The 16940-nt window shown below is 40.1% G+C and overlaps 1 protein-coding gene across 4 annotated transcripts in view; it reads left to right on the forward strand.

Moving 5' to 3' along the window:
- Nucleotides 1-1996: 1996 nt before the first annotated feature.
- The window catches only part of SEC24B (SEC24 homolog B, COPII coat complex component), a 64238-nt gene continuing 49294 nt past the window's right edge, over nt 1997-16940 (forward strand). For all 4 annotated transcript variants that reach the window (XM_015566679.1, XM_015566678.1, XM_006767927.2 and 1 more), the window contains exons 1-2: nt 1997-2077; nt 6375-7124. In XM_015566679.1, coding sequence (XP_015422165.1) covers nt 2029-2077; nt 6375-7124 — 799 coding nt within the window. In that variant the 5' untranslated portion in view covers nt 1997-2028. The remainder of the gene's footprint in view (nt 2078-6374; nt 7125-16940) is intronic.

Consider the following 16940-nt stretch of genomic DNA (forward strand, 5'->3'; position numbering starts at 1 on the left):
TAATAGTTTTTACCTACAGATCTCCCAAGAGTTTTTGGTAATGCCAAGGTTCTATATATTACACTTTGAGAATTGCTGTTCAATATCCTTACTGTATTAGTTTCCTATGGCTGTTGCAAAAAATGACCACGACCATGGTGGCTTAACACAACAGTAATTTATTCTCTCCCAGTTCTGGAGACTAGGAGTCTGAAATTAAGGTGTTGGCAGGGCTACACTTTCTCTGTAGACTCCAGGGGAGAATCTGTTCCTTGTCTGCTTCATCTTCACATTGTCTTCTCTTCTATGTGTCTTATAAGGATACACGTGATTGCATTTAGGGCCTGTTCAGATAATTCAGGAGAAGCTCCTCCTCTCAAGACCCTTCACTTATGTTCTTTCTCATATAAAGTAATGCTCATTCTTTTTCATATAAAATCATTTTTATGAGTTTTAGGGATTGGGAAGTAGAGATTATCTTTTGGGAGGCCACTGTTTAACCCTTCTGACTACATGTATGTTAGAGTGTTTCTTATTGTCCCACTGGCCTCTTAAGTTTTATTTTTCTTCAGTCATTTTCTCTCTGTTTTCTTAAGTGGATCATTTTATTGATCAATCTTCAGGTTCATTGATTCTTTCTCTGGCATGCTGTTGAGGCCCTCTAACATTTATTACAGTTTCCATTTTTAAAATAGTTTTCATTTCTCTGTTGATACTATCTGTTCATTTACTGATCTTTTTTTCAGTTCTTTGAATGTGTTTTTTCCCCTTTTTTGAACATATTATAATAGCTACTTTGAAGCCTTTGAGTGTTAAATTCAACTTCTGGGCCCACTCTGATTCTCTATTCCAGTGATGGCGAACCTTTTGAGCTCGGCGTGTCAGCATTTTGAAAAACCCTAACTTAACTCTGGTGCCGTGTCACATATAGAAATTTTTTGATATTTGCAACCATAGTAAAACAAAGACATATTTTTGATATTTTATATGTTTAAATGCCATTTAACAAAGAAAAATCAACCAAAAAAATGAGTTCGTGTGTCACCTCTGACACGCATGTCATAGGTTCGCCATCACTGCTCTAGTCTGTTCTTCTTTCGCCTTCCTTCCTTCCTTCCTTCCTTCCTTCCTTCCTTCCTTCCTTCCTCTCCTCCTCCTCCTCCTCCTCCTCCTCCTTCTTCTTCCTCTCTCTCTCTCTCTCTCTCTCTCTCTCTTCTTTTTTTTTTCTGCCTGTCTTTTATTCTGGGCATCTGGTGGCTCTCCTGTGTTTTCACAATTAGGTTGCCAACTAGGACCTGACCCAACAATTGTAACTGATAAGAAATTGCTTTTAACAAAGTAAAGTAAATGAACACAGATTTACCTACAAAAATATTTATCATCATGTGGCTTAATGTTTTTTAAGAAATTGAAAACAACCAGTGGTCAAGTAATAGAGAATTTATTTAAATATGATAAGTCCATGTACTGGAATACTACTCAGACATTTAAAATGATAACAGAGAGATATTCAAGTCATGCTAAATAAATAATGTAAATGTTCATTATAAGCCCATTTTTGTTTAACTAAATTAGGCAGTTATATGCAAAAATAAAATATTGGGTAATATGACATACATCAAAATGTTAATCACAGTTAATGTTTATTTCATCATTTTCTGTAAATCTTTTAGCAACCATTATACATCACCTTTGTAATAAGAAAAATACTTCTAGAATTATTTTTCAAAAATTTGACTATCCATATATGTAACTAACTTATTCTCTTCATTATAACATTTGTTGCTATCCATTTTAGAAGTTATTAAGATACCAGATGTCTTTTCATATATGTTGCAGAGTCATTTTGAAAACAAAGACCTACATCTAAATTATCCTAGAAAGCCAGTTATTATCCCTTAGAAATTAGGAGCATTAATGAAATTTGGTAATACCTTAAAATGTTTATATAATTAGTGGGCCTAGGTTGGACTCTCTTATTAATTCTCCTTTTCTCTTTATATTTTTCTGTTTTATAGCAGCATTCAGTAGGAATTTAATGCAAGCTGCATGTGTAATTTTAAATTGTATGGAAGTCTCATTAAAATATCAAAAAGGAGTAAGTAAAATCAATTTGAATTTATCCAGTTATCCCATTGTTTACAAAGTGTTATCACAAAATTGTAAAATTTGATTCTAGGATAAAGTTTGCCCTTAGTTCGAACTGAGGCTAGAATTCTATTGTTTGGGACAACTGACCAGGCTAAAAAAAGCCAGCCGGATTTAGTGTAGTGAGGAGCCACAGATCATTGTTTAAAAGTATGGACTTAAGCCAGATACTTGATTAAAATCCCAGCCCCGTTACTTTCTATGATTGTGATTACTAAATGGTTTAATATCTGTGCCTCATTTATCTTATTTATACAGTGAATATAATGATACTGTTTACTTCTAGAGGCTGTGAGGAGGATTAAAGAAATGTGTGTGAAAGAAAAAGAAGTGTGTGTGTGTGTGTGTGTGTGTGTGTGTAGAGAGAGAGCACACATTTAGAACAATGAGTGCCATAGTGAAAATGTTTAATAATAGACTATTAACAAAATTAATGAAATGATTAATGTTAATTTTAATTATGTGTGTGTGTGTGTGTATGTGTATGTATGTATGTATATATATGTGTGTATATATATATGGCATATATATATATGCCTAATATGCAAAATGTTCCCTTGGGAATTTGACTGGGAGTTCGATCGCTCACTATGACGTGCACTAACCACCAGGGGGTGGCATGGAATGAAGGGAGGCCCCTGCCGGCAGCCACTAGGGACCCTACCCATGCTTGAATTTCATACACTGGGCCTCTAGTGATAAAATAAATGCCTTCTATGGTGATCTAAGATTAAAAAAATATTAAAGTGAAAGTATTAAAAGCATCAGAGGAAAACATAGGTGTATAGTTTTATAATACTACTAGTGGCCCAGTGCACGAAACTCATGCATAGGGAGGGGGTTCCCTCAGCCCAGCCTGCACCCTCTACAATTGGGGACCCCTTGGGAGATGTCTGAATGCTGGTTCAGGTCCGATTAGGATCCCACTGGCTCCTAATCACTCGTCTGCCTGCCTGATTGCTCCTAACTGCCTCTGCCTCATCCCCCACCACAGCAGTTTGAACTGATAGCCAGCCATATGCACTATACTGCCAAACCGGTCATTAAGAAATTGAACTGCTTTCTTACACCTTACACCAAACAGCTGTTGCCCTTAAAACCCCTCCTCAGCCCCCACCTTAGGTTCTGCCTTCGCAGTTCACTCAGATTAGGTTCTGATTGGTTGGTTTCTATGCCAGTCAGTGGCTAAAGCTCCGCCTTCTAGGTAGCCATTGGGTCCTTGCACTTCACCCAAATTTGGTTCTGATTGGTTGGTTCCTATGCCAGTCAGCATCTCCTGGTCTATCTCCGGGTCTGATTAGAGAGGTGGGGCTGATCAGCAGCCACCCCAGGCTGCTGGTATGCGGGCTGAACTGCTGACCTCTCCGATAGAGAGAGGCATGGCTGCTGGCGAGGCCCAGGGAGAAAGAGAGAGGCAAGGACTGATCAGCAGCTGCCACAGAGGCTGCGGATCTGACCCTACTTCTCTCTCTGGGCCTTGCTAGCAGCCCGCCTCTATCTCTCCCCGAGAGGTCAGCAGTTCAGCCCGCTTGCCAGTCCCTGCCCACCCAAGCCTGCTGCGCATGCAGCCTGGCGTTTGGTTGTCGCTTCAGTCGTTTTTGGATGTTACAGACCCTGGCTTTTTTTACATATAGATGGGGAAGGTTCCAAGCAGCCTGGCCAGTTTGCTTCAGTGGTTGAGTGTTGACCCATATACCAAGGGGTCACCAGTTCTATTCCCAGTCTGGGCACATAACCTGCATTGCGGGCAGATCCCCAGTAGGGGATGTACAGGAGGCAGTCCATCAATGTTTCTCTTTCATCAATGTTTCTATCTATCCCTCTTTCTTCCTTTCTCTCTAAAAATCAGTAAAAACATAAAAATTTATCAAACACGATTTTACTACATAATAGTCGAGATACTATAGCAAAAGATACCATGAATTAAGTCAAAAGACAAACAATAACCTGAGGGAAAATATATATAGCACATAAAATAGAAGGTTATTTTCTTAGTATGTAAGAGCATTCATAAATCATAAGGAAAACATAACGCTATGGAAAAGGGCAAATAACAGGGAGATATTTAAATGGTTAAGAAATATTTGAGAAGCTTCTCAGCATCACTGAAAAGTTAAGTACTGCAAACAAAAATTTTTTTTAATTTATCAAATTGGCAAAGATTAAAATGCCACTCGCTGTTGGGAAGATGAGACATTCTTAAGCATTATTGATGGGAGGTGTAAATTTATAGATCTTTTTGGGGAGATATTTGGCAATAATGGTCAATTTTAAAAGCCCTGGCTGGTGTGGCTTGGTTGGTTGGACCATTATCCCATATGCAGAGGTTGTGAGTTTGATCCACAGTAGGGGGGCGTGTATATGAGGCAGCCCACCGATGTTTCTCTAACTGAGTGGTTCTCAACCTTCCTAATGCCGCAACCCTTTAGAACAGTTCCTCATGTTGCTGTGACCCTCAATTTCATTGTTACAAATTGAACATAATTAAAGCATAGTGATTAATCACAAAAACAATATGTAATTATATATGTGTTTTCCGATGGTCTTAGCCGACCCCTGTGAAAGGGTCATTTGACCACCAAAGCGGTCGCGACCCACAGGTTGAGAACCACTGCTCTAACACGTCGTTATTACTCTCCCTTCCCCTGGACGGATTGAAAAAAAAAAAAGCACAAACCCTTTGAACCTCCAGTTTCACTTCTAGGAACTTATCCTACAAATTCATCAAAGAGGTTGACCTCATAAATATAAATTAGTTCACTCTCTGAAATAAATATCTGTCAATGGGGATTTAGTAAATAATATATCTCTACAATGAAATAGTATATAGAAGACCCTTTAAGGTATCTAGGATATAGTAAGTTAAAAAAGTAAGTTGCAGAACTGTAATATGAAATGTGTGTTTAAAACAGTATATATGCTTACTAGAGGCCCGGTGCAAAAAATTCGTTCATAGGGAGTGGGGGTGCCCCTCAGCCCACCTGCACACTCTCCAATCTGGGATATCCTCTCAATTTGGGACTGCTGGCTTCTAACTACTCGCCTGCCTGCCTGCGTGATTGCCCCTAACCGCTGCTGCCTGCCAGCCTGATTGATGCCTAACCCTAACCCCAACTGCCTTCCCCTGCCGGCCATCTTGTGGCGGCCATCTTGTGATGACGTCGCACAAGGGTGCGACGCCACTTAGGCTTTTATTATATAGGATATATACATTGCATATTATATATTCATTGGTAGGATACATAAGAAACCATTAGCCCTAGCTGGTTTGGCTCAGAGAATAAAGCGTCAGCTCATGGACTGAAAGGTCCTGGGTTCCGTTCTGATCAAGGTCACATACCTTGGTTGCAGGCTCGATCCCTGGCCCTGGTCAGGGCATGTGTGTGGGAGGCAACCAAATGATGTGTCTCCCTCCCATTGATGTTTCTCTCTCTGCCTCTCCCCCTTCCCTTATTCTTTCTAAAAATCAATGGAAAAATACCCTCGAGTGAGGATTAATAAAAAAAAAAAAGAAACCATTAGCACTGGCTATGTTGCTACTTTCATAGTTTTATTAAAAAGGTATAAAAAGATTTGAACTTCTAAGCTGGTGTTAGTTATCAATTACAGCATAATAAAATACTCCGAACTTAGCAACTTAAAACAACAAATATTAATCTCATAGTTTCTGAGGGACATGTACTTGGAAATGGCCTATCTGAGCGGTTCTGTCTTAGGGTCTTACGAGATTGTAATCAAGCTGTCACCTGGGATGTAGTTATCTCAAGATGAGTAGGTAGGAAGAATCTGCTTCCATGCTCATTCATGTGGTTATTGGCAGGCCTCAGTTTCTCTTTGGCTGTTGACCAGAGAGTTTAATTCCTCACCACATGGACTTCTCTGTGGGGTGCATCACTATTTGGCAGGTTTGCTCTTCCTGATTAAGTGATCCAAGAGAAAGAGCCAACACCCACGGCTAGGCAAACGTTGGAAGTGATAGACCATTCATTACCTTTGCTATATGTTATTGGTCACACAGACCAATTCTGATACTTTGTGGGAGGGTGTGAATACCAGGAGGAAGGATTGTTGGAGGCCATTTTGGAGACTAGTTATCACAGTGGATCTATAACAGTATATATCTATGTTTTGAAACAATTTGTGATTATGGAGAAGTAAATTAATTGGGCAACATTTAAATGTGATCTGTGCTTAAAAATTAGTTATCTCCTTACCAATCCCTATAAATATTTGCTTTTCTTTTTCAGGTCCAGCACAGAATCAAATGCAGATTCCATCTGGTTATGGAGTGTATCCTCAAAACTATAGTGCTCCCTCAGGACATTGCTTTCAAGGACCTGGGAAAATGACCTCATTGCCGTTGGATGACCAGTGTGGTGATTACTACTCTGGTCTCTATACAGTACCCACACAAAATGTGGTGACTCCTAAAACTACAAACCAACAACCAGGAGCACAGCAGATTTATGGCAGAGCTCCTCCTGCCCCTCACAGTGTGGGGTCCACTCCAGAATATTTCCAAGGTGCCGCATCATCAGCATCTCATTTGTATACGAGTGCCTCCCAGCCATACTCCTCTCTTGTGAATCATTATAGTGGTCCAGCTATGTACTCTGCCAACTCTTCTGCTGTTTCTCAGGGATTTCCCTCTACTTGTGGTCACTATGCTGTGTCAACTGTTTCTAATGCTGTGTATCCTAGTGTTTCATATCCCTCTCTGCCTGCTGGTGAGCCATATGGGCAACAAATGTTTACCTCACAGAATGCTTCAACTGTCAGACCAGTCAGAGATAATTCATTTTCTAGTCAAAATACGGCTCTCAGCCATCCATCACCACTTCCACCTCCACCATCACAACAGTACCACCAGCAGCAGAGTCTTTCAGGATACAGTACTCCCTCATGGTCAGCTTCAGGCCCTCCGTCAACTCAAGACAATCTCGTCCGAAACCACACTGGTTCCCTGACTCCAGCCAACAACAACCCAACAAACACCGGTAGGTTAAATGAAAAGTTCACCAAAGCATGGCTGAAAACCAGTGCGTTTCCAACCAGGTTTTTATTTGCTTGAAAGTTAGATGATATTGCCTAATGGAAAAATTGGAAATTAGCTCACTTAATTAATTAATTTGCTTTATTTCTTGTAGTATTTTGCATCACCTTCCTGGGCCCTTTCCCTTCACCCAACCATCTGCCTCATGTTCCTTGACATGATTGGGATCTCATTCAATATTTCTGGATTTGTTTTATGCTTCTGCAGTAATTGTCTTCAATGTGAGTTAGATATAGGGCAAATGGAAGGGTCCATTTGGGGATATGCTTTGTTAGTCACTATATTTTGCTCCATTGCCATTCTGATTACGATAGCTTTGTAGTACAGTTAGAATTCAGTTGGCGTGATACCTCCATCTTTGTTCTTTCTCAAAAATGCTGTGGCTATTTGGGGGTCAATTGTGGTTCCATATAAATTTTAGAATTATTTGTTCTATTTCTGTGAAAAATGCCATTGGTATTTTGATAGGGATTGCATTACATCTGTAGATTGTTTTGGGTAGTATGGACATTTTAGTGATGTTAATTCTTTCTGTCCATGAGCATGGTATATGAAAAAGCACATCATTTTTAAAATCAGCAAGATAAATCTTGTTGCCAAGACCTAGAATTTTGTCAGAAAAATTATTAAAATTATTTTTACTAAGTCTTGCTTAACTAGGACCACATATTGACAGCATATTACAAAATAATACTGTGATTAATGTACAATTTTATAAAACAAGAACCAGTTAAAAGCCACTTATAAAATAATAATAAACATTTACATATTCATTGTATAAAAATCTACAGCATACATGACACTAACATAATCACTTCTAAGGTAATATCATATGTATTATCTTAGAGTGGTGATATCCCTAAGGAAAAGCAAAATAAATACCTGTAGGAGATGATTATCTAGACAAAGAAACCCAAGTTAGAAATAAATTAGAAAACTACATTAGAAGTATAAATAGTACAGTAAAGAGATTATCTTCATCTTTGGAAACTTGTGAAGTTGCAGAATTGCAACCTGGGAGTACAATTTCGCTCCTTACACTCTTCTTCAGTTTTTCCAAAGCTACTCTTGAATCTTATCATCTTTCTTCAACTTTGTACCTCCCAATTGTAAATTTTTTACATTTACTCCTTCTCTAAGCTCAGAATATGAGATGACGATCTATGTAAACACTTCCTTCAGATCTTGGCTTTTTTGTTTATCTTGTCTCGTGTGTCAATTTGCTAGGTTCTGCTAGGCTGTACCATTACAAAGGTGAGAGGAGTTGATGGAAGAAAAACTTAAGCTTGGTCCTGTGTGTTCCAGCAGCCGTCAGTTTTAAGCAAGGTGGTGACACTGTCAGATTTATATTTCAGAACTTTCTTCTATGAGCACTGTGACAGATAGACTGGAGTAGGAAGAACTTGGAGAGAAGAATAAAGCTAGGATGAAATTACTAAAATTATCTAGGTGAAGGATGATGAATTGGGCTGATATTCCTTTACTAGTAAATACAAGGCAGATGACAGGTGATTTTAAGGATTTGTTGATATAGTTTATAAAGGAAATGGAAGAATAAAAGATGTCTTTTAAATTTTCTAGCTTACACAACTTAAATAGATGGTAGTGTATTAGCTAAGAATTTAATTTCTCTAGATTCAAAAGAACATTATGTGAAGCAGCTATAAGAACTAACTAGGGAACTACCTTAATTACCCTTCTCCCCCCCCCCAAATTAATTATTCTTAAATTACGAGTTGTCTCTAAATATCCCATATAGTGTAGCAGATCATTTTTTGTAATGCCAGTTTTATAAACTATCTTTTGCAGTCAAATTCTATTTTGAAAGGGCAGTTTATTTGTGGGGGGGAGGGGGCCTGGCATGCATTTATGGTCCTTGATGTTTGTAGAACTTTTCACCGTTCACTTGGCAAATATTTGAAAGCCAACTATATGACAGGCATTGTTTTAATGCTAGCTGGGAGATAAAATAGTGAGTAAAAACACTTGATCCTTATGCTCAAGAAGTTTGCAAATCTGTGTGGGGAAGCAAACATTATTCAAATAAATACAAATGAATGTAAATTGCTATTATTATTTATTGTGAAACAAGAGATACTGGTGCTTAGTGAGTGTACTTAAGTACACGTGGGCTACTAGTCAAGCTTAAGGAAATTTCCCATGATATTTGACACTTGAGCAGCAGCCTGAAGGGTGAATTCTCCATGTATAAAATAAATTACATGTAGAATAAATGTTGAAATGCAAAGACAACACTTTAAAATATAATAAACTACCCCTGGAACCTTGGAGTGGGGAAGGATTTCTTAAGGACAAAACACAATGCTAGCCATAAAGAATAAGCATGGTCAATGTGACTAATTTCTAAGAACTATTTTAGTTACTTTATTAAAAAATTAACTTTGCCGAAACCTGTTTTGCTCAATGGTTAGAGCGTCGGCCTGCGGACTGAAGAGTCCCAGGTTCGATTCCGGTCAAGGGCATGTACCTGGGTTGCGGGCACATCCCCAGTGGGAGATGTGCAGGAGGCAGCTGATCGATGTTTCTCTCTCATCAATGTTTCTAACTCTCTATCTCTCTCCCTTCCTCTCTGTGAAAAATCAATAAAATATATTTTTTAAAAAATTAACTTTTCCATTATGAAAATAATAAAGATTATGTAAACATGTTCTTGGGAAATACAGATTAGCAAATGCAAGAGAATAATAGTCAGCTATTATATCACTACCCTGAGAAAAATTGTTAGCATTTTGATAGTTTTTAATAGTTCTGTTAATGTGCATATTATTTTTTACATAATTGTGATTTATACAGAATACATACATTTATATTTTCTGTATTTTTAAAATATTTTAAAAAATTAATAATGAATTCATAATAATGGCAGAAAAGTTCAAAATTGGAGAAAAATTATAAAGAAAAAAAAAGTTTACCCAGAATCTACTTACCCAGAATTAAGCACAATTATTATTAAGGTTATTTTCTCACAGCCTTTTTTTGGTATTTATTGCCATTTTATTATTCAAATTTTTGCTCTTTTTTTCTTTTTCTTACAGAAGACCCTTTAACATTTCATATAATACTCTGTTAGTTTTTTCTTGTCTGGGAAGCTCTTTATCTGTCCTTCGATTCTAAATGATAGCTTTGCTGGGTAAAGTAATCTTGATTGTAGGTCTTTGAATATTTCTTGCTACTCCTTTCTACCCTGCGAAGTTTCTGTTGAGAAAGCAGCTGATAGTCTTAATTGGAGCTCCCTTGTAAGTAATTAATAGTTTTTCTCTTGCTGCTTTTAAGATTCTCTCTTCATCTTTAACCTTTTACATTTTTAATTATGATGTGCCTTGGTGTGGACCTCTTTGATTTTATTCTATTTGGTACTCTCTGCACTTCCTGGACTTGTATGCCTATTTCCTTCACCAAATTAGGGAAGTCTTTTATTTTTTTTAATAACCATGTTGATTTCAGAGAGGAAGAGAAAGGGAGAGAGATAGAAATATCAATGATGAGAGAGAATCATTGATTGGCTGCCTCCTACACACCCCCTACTAGGGATAGAGCCTGCAACCAGGCATGTGCCCTCGACCTGAATCGAACCTGGGACCCTTCAGTCCACAGGCTGATGCTCTACCCATAGAGCCAAATTGGCTAGGGCTGTCATTTTTTTAATTAGAGGCCCAGTGCACAAAATTCATGGGTAGGATCCCTAGGCCTGGCCGGCAATCAGGGCTGATCAGGGCCTTCTGGCTGCCAGCCGGGGCCTTCCTTCGTTCTGTGCCACCCCTTGGTGGTCAGCGTGTGTCATAGCGAGCAATTGAACTCTGGGTCTCCCAGTCGAACTCCTGAGTGGACAATTTGCATATTAGGCTTTTATATATATTTTTAATAGGTTTTCAGTTGCTTGTTTTCTGCTTCTGACATGCCCATAATGCAAATGTTGGTACTCTTGAAGTTGTTCTAGAGCAGTGATGGCGAACCTTTTGAGCTCGGCGTGTCAGCATTTTGAAAAACCCTGACTTAACTCTGGTGCCGTATCACGTATAGAAACTTTTTGATATTTGCAACCATAGTAAAACAAAGACTTATATTTTTGATATTTATTTTATATGTTTAAATGCCATTTAACAAAGAAAAATCAACCAAAAAAATGAGTTCGCGTGTCACCTCTGACATGCGTGTCATAGGTTCGCCATCACTGTCCTAGAGGCTCCTTACACTATTCTCACTTTTATTTTATTCCTTTTTTTTTTCTTTTTGCTATTCTGATTGGGTGTTTTTTGCTTCCTTATATTACAAATCGCTCATTTGATTCTTGGCTTCATTTTTGCTACTGTTGATTCCCTGTAAATTATTCTTCATTTCAGTTAGTTCATTCTTCATTTCTGACTGGACTTTTCTTAATATACTAGAGGCCCGATGTATGAATTTGTGCACCGGTGGCATCCGGCCAGTCTGCCCCAATTGGACCGGGCAGGCCAAGGGGGAGGGACCTCAGATGGCCGAGGCGGGGAGAGGGACTAGGCTGGGCGGGGGGGGCGGGCTGTGGGCGGTTGAACTCACGCTGAACCCGGTTGAGAGGACAATGTGCATGCTAGCTTTTTATTATATAGGATTATTAATGATTTGAGAGGCAGGGAGAGAGAGATAGAAACATTAATGATGAGAGAGAATCATTGATAAGCTGCCTTCTGCATGTCCCCCACTGGGGATCGAGCCTGCAACCTGGGTATGTGCCCTGACCAGAAATTGAACCATGACCTCTTGGTTCATAGATTGACACTCAACCACTGAGCCATACTAGCTGGGCTGACTAGTCTTTTTTTTATGATGTTGAGAATTTCACTAAATTCATTGAGCATCCTTAAAGCCAATGTTTTGAACTCTGCATTTAGTTGATTGCTTGTCTCCATTTTAGTTCTTTTTTTAAAAAATATATTGTATTGATTTTTTACAGAGAGGAAGGGAGAGGGATAGAGAGTTAGAAACATCGATGAGAGAGAAACATCAATCAGCTGCCTCCTGCACACCCCCTCCTGGGGATGTGCCCACAACCAAGGTACATGCCCTTGACCGGAATCGAACCTGGGACCCTTGAGTCCACAGGCTGACTCTCTATCCACTGAGCCACACTGGTCAGGGCCATTTTGTTTAGTTCTTTTTCTAGAGTTTTGTTTTCTCATTTGGGACATGTTTCTTTGTTTCCTCATTTTGGCAGCCTCCCTGTGTTTGTTTCTATATATTAGGTAGAGCTGTTATGTCTCCTAGGCTTGGTAGAGTGGCCTAGTATAGTAGGTGTTCTGTAGGGTTCAGTGGCCTTGATCACCCAAGCTGAGCACTCAAGGTGCCCCCCACCCCTATGTGGGCTGTGTACACGCTCTTCTTGTAGTTGAGCCTTGATTGCTATTGGCATGCCAATTGGAGGGATTTACCCCAGGCCAATCAGCTGCAAGAATTGGCTCTGACCACTGACCACTGGACCTCTGACTACCTTGGAAGATCAGCTATGCAGGGGCCGACCTCACTGAGCAGGACTTACTTCAGTGGGGCTCTGGTGCCTGCTGAGTCCACCCCTTAAGTGTGTCCCTTGTGGAGGTGGTTGGGTGATGATGCTTTGATGTAGTTTGAAGCTTTCCACAGGATGTGCTGGTTCTGGGGCCTCCCGGAAGGAGCAGGCTAAAGTCAGTTATTGCCTGTGTTCTGTCTGGGGCCATGTGACATGGGCTACAAAGCAATCTGCAGGTGGCTGCTACATGTGCATGGCTGCTACTTGTACTGGGCTTAGAGGTGCCCAGGCTTGGCCATGCTGGGCGCATTTAGCAAGAGGTATGGGGCATGCTAAGGCCAGATGCTGCTTGAGAGATTTTTAGGAAAATGAAGCATGAGCAAGGCAAGATCATTAGGAAAATGAAGCATGAGCAAGGCAAATAGTGTGAGCCAGGTTGATGGAGTCTCATTTATGGCACCTGCCTGCCAGCTGGGTGAGGGGGGGAGGGGGAAGGAGAGCTCATCAAAGGAACCTTGCCCTCTGCCATCACCCATCACTTCTGTCTGGGAGAAAGCTGCTCCCCTAGCTCTTGCCCTGATGTGAGACAATTCAGTTCCTCCCCATATGCCTCTGGTGCTTTTCAAACTGCTGCCCCAGCACTGGAGTTCAAAGAAAGAAGTCTGAGGAAGTCCTTGTGCAGACCCTTTGAGAGGAACTGCCTGGGACTCCAGCAGTCCTCCATCTCCCTCAGCCCAATCCCAGCTGATTTTTATTTATTTATTTATTTAATTTATGGATTTTAGAGAAAGAGGAAGGGAGGAGAGAGCAAATCGATTTATTGTTCCACTTTATTCATGCATTCATTGGTTGATTCTTATATGTGCCCTAACCAGGGATCAAACCCACAACCTTGGCATATTGGGACAACTCTCTAACCAGGGCAGTCCCTGCTGGTTTTTACAGCAGAAGCTATGGGGACATCTCTTCTTGGTACTGCAACCCTGGGCTGTGGGGCCCGGTGTGGTGTTGAGACCCCTTGCTCCTCACGAGGTACCTCTGCAGCCAAGATAGCTCTTCTAATTTTTTAAAATTTTATTTTAGTGAATATTATAGAGAGAGGAAGGGGGAGAGAGGAAGAGAGAGAAACCTTGATTGGCTGCCTCCTGTGCACCCCCTACCAGGGATCCAGCTCACAACCCCGGGCTTGTGCCCTGACTGGCAATTGAACCAGCAACCTTTCCATGCATGGGACACTGCTAAACCAACAGCCACAGCAGCCAGGACTCCTCCCAGTTTTTATCTGCCACATGTGGATGTGGTACCAGCCCATTAGCCATCTCCTCCCCTCCTACCAGTCTTGATGTGGATAATTCTTTAATTTCCTAGTTGTAGGACTTCCATTCAGCCAGATTTCAGGCAGTTCTGAATATGGTTTTCTATAGTTTACTTGTAATTTTTAATGTGGTTGTGGGAGGAGGCAAATACCGAGTTTGCCTACACTGCCATCTTGACAAGAAGTCAAGAACTTTTCTTTATTAAAAGACAATATAGCCCTAGCCAGTTTGGCTCTGTGGATAGAGCATCAGCCTGCGACCAGTGTCCTGGGTTGGATTCCGGTCAAGGGTATGTTCCTTGGTTGCAGGCTCCTCCCTGGCCCTGGCCCTGGTTGGGGCATATGCAGGAAGCAACCAATTATCTCTCACATCTATGTTTCTCTCTCTCTCTCTCTCTCTCTCTCTCTCTCTCTCTCTCTCTCTAAGATTAATGGAAAAATATCCTCAGGTGAGAATTAACAAACAAAAGATAATATAAAGAAACTAAGAAGATAAAGCATTAGCTGAGAGGGGAAAAAAAATATAGTATTTATCTAGAATACACAAATAACCTACACAAATTAATAAGGAAAAGACTAACAACCTAAGGGGAAAAAAGCATGAACAAGTATTTGACAGAAAATTAAATGAAACCTACTCATCCTCATTAATAATTAGGGAAAGCAAATTAAAACTAGAATGGGCTGTCTTTTTTAAAATTTTATTTATCCTCTCCTGAGGATATGTTTATATTGATCTTTTAGAGAGCGAGGAAGGCACAGAGAGAAAGAAACATCTATCGGTTGCCTCCCCTACATGCCTTAATGGGATTGAATCCACAACCTAGGTATGTGCCCTGACTGGGAATTCAACCCACAACCTTTGGTGTATCGGATGACACTTCAACAAAATGAGTATCCAGGCAGAGCCAAGATAAAACTTCTGAACATGGTCAGCAAAGCCCTGAGTGAGCCTAAGTTCCTAGCCTCAACCTGCTGTGGTTCTCCTCTGGCTTCTGGGGTCTTCTTTCAATCTCTGGTACTTGACTTTCTCCTTTCTGTTTAAGGGGAATGTAATTAAACTCTCCCTTTGATGTTACAAACTTTTTCTTTAATAAAACAATACAAATAAAAGTTTATATGATACATATATATGTATGAACATATTTATGTATGCATATATAAAAGCATAATAAATGAAATACTCATTAACTCACACATACAGATATCTCTAAACCAAGCATGTCAAACTCGCAGCCCAGGAGCCGCGCGCGGCCCACAATGAATATTTTTGCAGCCTAGCCAATATAATGGTATGTGAGAAATGTTTTAATAAAATTTAGTAACTTAATTTTTATAATATCCTGTTATTCATAATTATTAATAACAAACTACAACGTTCACTAATGATTGATTACTATAATCATGTTTCATTCATTTCCCTTAAGCACCTTATGCGCAGAGGCACCATTTCTCTCCACTAATACTAGCAGTGAATATTTTAGCAGCCAATTGCCACATCATTAGTCTTGGACTGACTTGTTTGGTGTGTGCAACAGAAAATATTTTGCTTTCAGAGAACAAGAAAAGTAGGTTTATTTGCGTTACGCTTATTGTGCAGTTTCTGGTGAGTTAATGTTCAAGAAAATTAATTTTTATTAAAATGTTCTATTATTTTATGTTCATGAATACTCATTTATTTCAGCCCTTTGTATTCAGCATGGCTCTATCGAAATAAACCTACATTTCTATGAAAATTGAAGCTTTTGTTTTTGTGGCCCACATAAACTTAAACCTTGTTTATTTGGCCCATGTTAGCCTTTGAGTTTGACATGCTTGCTCTAAACATTATTTTGCTTGTTTTAGTTTTAGCTTTATAAAAATAGTACACTGCATGTATTCTTCAGTGACTTCCTATGTTACATTTCTGGAGTTCATTCTTTCATCATTTTCACTGCTGTTCAGGAGTCCATTGGAAGGACATACTTATTCCTTCCATTATAAATGGACTTTTGGGTTTCCAATTTTTTGTTTCCACAGACAGCGCTGCTATGAATGAATATTCATGAACACGTCCCTGGTGCAGATGTGCAGTTTCTCTAAATGTGTGCCACGGCTTGAATGGGTGTAGAGAATTCAGGAAGAGTTGAGCAATCTTCTTAGCTCTGCAGCAGCCCATAGGAAAAGAGCTCTTTGGCCTGCTTGGGAGCAGAGTAGTCCCTTTAGTCCCATGTTCCAAACAAATGTCATCATTTGCTATAAGTGTTAACGTATCTAAATCAGGTAGAGGTACCCCTAAGTCTTCCTATTTGAAGTGTAGTCTACTGGCTAGCAACCCTCAAACTTGATAAAAATGTAGCATCTTAGGCCAGGCTGTACTAGACTTGGTAAATCAGAACCCGCATTTTAATAAGACCCCAGGTAACTCATGCACAAAGTTTGAATAATATTCCTCTACTAGTGGCCTGTTGCACAAAGATTCGTGCAATAGGCCTTCCTTCCCCTGGCTGCCGGCACCGGTTTTCCTCTGGCCTTTGATCCAGCTGCTCCTAGCCCCTCCCTTTTTTTTTTTCCGGCTCTTTGAGCAGAGCCCAGGGCAGGCTGGAAGCCTGGGTCACCCCCGGCGACCCATGCCCCCAGCCCCTCCTTGAGCGTAGTCCAGGGCCAGTGGGAAGCTTGGCTTCCTCCATCATTGGGAGCAACCCAAGACTCCTCCTTGCTCCAGCTCTATGGCTGCCACCATCTTCAGTTGTCTTCAGTCTTTGGTCTGCATATGCAAATTAACTGCCGTCTTTGTTTGATTAATTTGCATAGTCACTCTGATTGGCTGGTGGGTGTGGTGGAGTGACAGTGTAATGGTTAATTTGTATGTTTCTCTTTTATTATATAGGACTAGATGTCCGGTGCACAAAAATTTGTGAACTCAGGGGAAAAGAGGGTCTCTCAGCCCGGCCTGTGCCCTCTCG

The sequence above is a fragment of the Myotis davidii genome, unplaced genomic scaffold, assembly GCF_000327345.1.
Source record: "Myotis davidii unplaced genomic scaffold, ASM32734v1 scaffold283, whole genome shotgun sequence".
Lineage (NCBI taxonomy): Eukaryota > Metazoa > Chordata > Mammalia > Chiroptera > Vespertilionidae > Myotis > Myotis davidii.